Below are 4,892 nucleotides of genomic sequence, written 5' to 3' on the forward strand. Positions count from 1 at the left end.
TTTCATTAGCCGTCAAGTACTGAGAATGTTGCATTTGCTTGGTGCGCACATCTTGCAACTTGTACCCAAGAGATGGTAAATTGATAAATGAATGTTTGTTTGACTAAGGTATATCTTTACCTTACTTATATCATCCAATGCGTCTTTCAGTTGTTCCATTCCAATTGTGACACCATCTAATTGACTTTGCATAGCTGTTTTCAACATTGCCTCAGTAGAAGTTTTTTTACGTGATATCCGATTCTTTAATTGTTCAACTTTTTCCAATTGTCCTGGATTCTTAAGCGTATTTGTAAAGTATTTTGTTGCTGCCAATTTGGCATCATTGCCCAACTGATCTATGTCCATACTCACAATTCAATTCTCCAAGTCTCTAAAATAAATAATATAAATAAAATTATTATATTTTTTTTAATCTGAATTTATTTTATGTAATAACTTGGGTACATACAAAATATAGATGTACATGAGTTACAATATAGGATTGAATATTGGTAAGAATTAGGATAATCTAATTCTAAAATATACAAATAAGAGAGGTCAAATCATGAACGATATGGTTTTGAAATTAAGAATAGTCATTGCGATCATAAATAACAAAAAGTTAAAAATTTACATAAGTTGGCATTTATATCAATAACGTAAAATATTTTCGTTTTATGAAATATTATTTTCATACAGTCGTTCAATATGCTATTTACCACTAATTTGGTGGCTTAGTATGGTATCTGCAAAGATATGGAATTAAGATTAGGCTTTTTACATCAACAAATAAAATTAGTTTGTTATTATGTTTGTCAGTTGTTTAGATTAGACATAGTTTAACTGTAATTAGTTGTATTATTATACTATTTTTATTTCTTACTTATTCATAATAATATAATATGTTTAATATAAGAGCGAATTGATTTGTTTTCAAATTCAGAAGTATAAGTATTATCTAGTGAACCTCACAGGTTTTTTTAGATTTTAATTTTAAAGCAAGTTATGAGTATTTTAAAAATTTAAAATTGTAAATTGTTTGTACATTTTAAAATACTCGTAACTTGCTTAAAAATTAGAATCTAAAAAACCTATGAGGTTCACTAGATAATACTTTTACTTCTGAATTTGATAATAGGTCAATTTGCTACAATATTATTATATTAATAATTTTATTGAATTAAACAAATTATTCTGAACGTAAAACTTGGTATGTTATGTATTTGTAAAACGGAGACAGCACATGTGGGTGTAACGTCCTCTTAACTAATAAAAAAAGAAAAATGGTTTTGACCCCTTCCAAGAATGTATTCTACCGCCACTCAGATTTAGTTAATGTTTGGAATTTATATCTCTCGTATTTTCAATATTCTAATCATTTATTATTACATTTATAGTTAGTTTTATTGCTACGCTAAGTTAATCTTTTCCCTTAAAACAAAAAGATTTAAAATATATTCTATTTCATAAACAATAATTTAAATAATAATAATAATAATCAGAAATATCAAATTTTATTTATAAATATAATAAATAATAAGTACCTAATAATGGTTATAATATAGAATGTTATTGTATTTATTTATGGGTATATATAAATATATGTAAATAATAATACCTTATAGGTACTATGTACCTATATAGATATACCTATTATAAACAGAAAAGTTATAAGTGCATAATTTAGAAAAGAAAAATATAACTATTTACTCAGTACCTTATACATATTACAATGTTTGAATAGGTACTCATTAATCATAATAAATTATCAGTTGTGTTCAGTGGCATATTTACAGGGGCTCTAGCTTTAAGAGCGGGGTTACAGGATAAAATCATATCCCCTCCCCTCCAACATGACAAAAACTTAAATACGCCACTGGTTGTATTAGGTACATTATTCTTGTTAGTTATTATGTTTTAATTTATTAATAGAATTACTGCTGAATTGAATGATATTTGATATTATATGAGTAGGTAATTAATTATATTCTAATAATAAATTTGATTATAATTTAGTTATGGACCATAAGGAACATCTTTTTAGTAAAACTAAAAATGTAAAATTAATTTAACTATTTTGTGGGATTTATCATTGATTAATCTATTAAAATATTAAAGTAATTTTGTCTATAATAATTTTATATGTTTAAACTATAAATCAGTGGTTTCCAATTAATATGAAACCATGGACCCCTAGCTAAAACTTACATTGTTAAATTGTTCCATAGACCCCTTTTTTGTAAATAATTACTTTTAAATATGAATAAATTGAATTTTACCTTTTTCACGATAATCGAGTTTCAATAGTCCAAAATACCCAAATTTTAAGCTACTACAAATTTAATAATTTACCAAAATAAAATAAAAATGAAAAATCACGACGATACTATGTAACCACAAACCCCTTATATCAACACGCGGACCGCCAATTGGGAACCATCACTATTTTATTTTACTATTAAGTATAATTAATACAGTATGATGATTAGAACACACAAAATATGATAGATATAGGTAGGTAAGTGGTGGGCATCAACTAAACCTGAAAGTCGGAAGAATAATTTCTTGGCGGGCGTCGAGCCATCAATTAACCAGTATCAAAAAAGTATATACCAACCTAATACAATTGACAGTTATCAAATATATGTAACTACAATTTGGCTTTAATAAAACAACTGACAGCTTGGTGAAATCACTGAATTTTACTTGAATAGGTTATTAAATAAATTTAAATATTTAAATAAATACCTAACTAGTTCTATAATATTAATTCAACTTTAAAAAAATTTACAAATAAAACTCTCTACTACATTGGAATCATATTGTAAAATAAAATTAATACCTAACTAAATGCATTGATTATGAATACCTACTAGTAAGGAAATATTGTTCGTACCTCTCGATAATCTTAAAGATGGAATACAAACTTGACTGAAAGTATTCAAAACAATTTCACATAGTTTTAATAAAATTAAACATTATTAATGAATAACAATTACAATTTACACGTATAAGAACCAAGAATAATTATAAATTTACAAAACATTTTTAGGTAATTTATCTCAGTATCTCAGTAAAAAAATTTTGTAAATTTAGTGATACCGTTTATCAGTGGTACAGTAGACTGTTAGTAGTTGAGGCAAAACACCAAAACGTTGTATTGACAGTAGAACGAATAAATTGTCGACAAATTTTATCATTATTATTGTAATTCTAAAATTCTACTTGTAATGAATTCGATAGTTCTACACTCATCTGCACTCATCAATAGAATATTATTTAGATTTGAAGGAATATAATAGCGTTTTCGATTTGACAAAATAGTGTGCACTGAAATTCCACTGGCACAGAGCAAGTGTTGGATGAAAATTGCATTAGTTTCTTATAAATCGAATACATTATGATGTGTAATATTATGAAAAACAAAATATGTTGACATGGAAAGAAATACAATTCTTAATAGGGCCGCCGTATTTTGTTCCCCGTTATCGAGAAAAACGGTTCATATTTATAAAATGCACTCATTGCACTGACAAAATCGGCGGTGCAGAAAATGCGCACGAGTGTTGTCAGTGCAATTAAATCGAATACAAAACACCGCACCAGTTCACTGAATATTGGTCAAATCGAATACGTTTTTGCACTTAGTGCGAACCGAGTGCAAAAAGTGCGTCAAATCGAAAACGCTATAAAAAACACACTACTCTTCGTGTGAAAAATCCTATGGATAAATGGAATATGAATCAATCGGTAGTTATTATCGTGTGTCGTTCAGGCCTTTGTGTAATCTTATCTCATCAAAATAATACATTTATGAAGATAACATGTGATAATACTTAGAGATTGTGTTTAGTGTTTTGCACTTTACCAAACGGTGGAAATAGTGTAATTATTAATGAAATTAAAACATAATTATAATAAAGTTCGTTTAAAAACGTCGGTGTCAATGACAATTAACAATTTAAAGTAACACCTATTAGAAAAACGTCAAACTCATACAATCACGAAACACAGTTCACAAAGTAAACACACGGTAAATTGTCCAAACATTAACATTATCTAACTACCGATCTATCATGTGTGTACAGTGTACTAATGATTAAGCACGTCAGTAATTATTTGGCAATTAATAAACCATCACAATCACATTGGAACGTATTTGAAAATCAATATTACATTTATTTACAGTTTTATTGATACTAATTCCTGTTTGCACCAAAATGCAAATTAGGACATTCAATGTATTCAATACCAACAACTGTTTTGCAATTATAAACTTTAAAAAACATAACACACCGTTTATTGTAATGGTGTGTTATTTCGATGCAGTTTAATTAGGTATACCAAATACTGGAATCAGTAAAAATGAAAAATATAATTTTATGGAATTTTGTTTTTATATTATAATTTTGTATTATTTATCGTCAGGTATTTTTAAATTTAACTTATCTTTAGATAATAAATTCCCCATCCGATAAAGTATAAGATATTATCGAGGATATTATTGAATCTAATCTTGTTACAAATATTTTAGGAAAGTTATAGATCCTAAGTATGTTAGTATGTAACATAATTTAACCATGCTTCTATCATACTTTTGGCTTTAGATATTTAAATATTATAAAAATATAATATAATGGCACTAACAATAATGGCCAATACATTTCTATATTTGTATGTATCTTTTTTTTTAATGTTCTAGAATATTACATATTAATTTAAAGCAAAATGTCTTGCAACTATGCTGATGGTTTATCTCCATATGAATATAAAGGGGAAGTTGGTATGAATGAAGTAAGTACAGTAATTATTAAGAACAGTTAAAAAAATACATAATTATACATTTTATATTTATTTTAGGTTTTTGATACTCCTGAAGTTTTGAAACAAAAGATTTCGCTTCTTGCTGA

At 26.6% G+C, this 4,892-nt stretch overlaps 1 protein-coding gene and 1 long non-coding RNA gene across 4 annotated transcripts; one reads left to right on the plus strand and one right to left on the minus strand.

Annotated features, from left to right (window-relative positions):
• Nucleotides 1–6: 6 nt before the first annotated feature.
• On the minus strand, nt 7–3,049 carry LOC100167611 (exocyst complex component 3). 3 transcript variants are annotated; one of them, XM_001949029.4, is made up of 2 exons: nt 2,879–3,049; nt 7–373 (listed from the first exon to the last, which is right to left on the minus strand). In XM_001949029.4, exon 2 carries the CDS (start codon nt 346–348, stop codon nt 13–15), a length of 336 nt encoding a protein of 111 aa, XP_001949064.2. In that variant the 5' UTR covers nt 349–373; nt 2,879–3,049; the 3' UTR covers nt 7–12. The 3 variants fall into 3 exon arrangements, with proteins under 3 accessions (XP_001949064.2, XP_029348556.1, XP_029348555.1); XM_029492696.1 differs by having other exon boundaries at nt 2,852–3,044; XM_029492695.1 differs by having other exon boundaries at nt 2,856–3,043.
• A 325-nt stretch (nt 3,050–3,374) lies between these two features.
• Nucleotides 3,375–4,892, plus strand: LOC103311556. Its single transcript, XR_511255.3, has 3 exons — nt 3,375–4,015; nt 4,685–4,776; nt 4,843–4,892. It is a non-coding gene; the product is annotated as an uncharacterized LOC103311556 (long non-coding RNA).

Source organism: Acyrthosiphon pisum, unplaced genomic scaffold, assembly GCF_005508785.2.
Source record: "Acyrthosiphon pisum isolate AL4f unplaced genomic scaffold, pea_aphid_22Mar2018_4r6ur Scaffold_6107;HRSCAF=6671, whole genome shotgun sequence".
In the NCBI taxonomy this organism is placed as follows: domain Eukaryota; kingdom Metazoa; phylum Arthropoda; class Insecta; order Hemiptera; family Aphididae; genus Acyrthosiphon; species Acyrthosiphon pisum.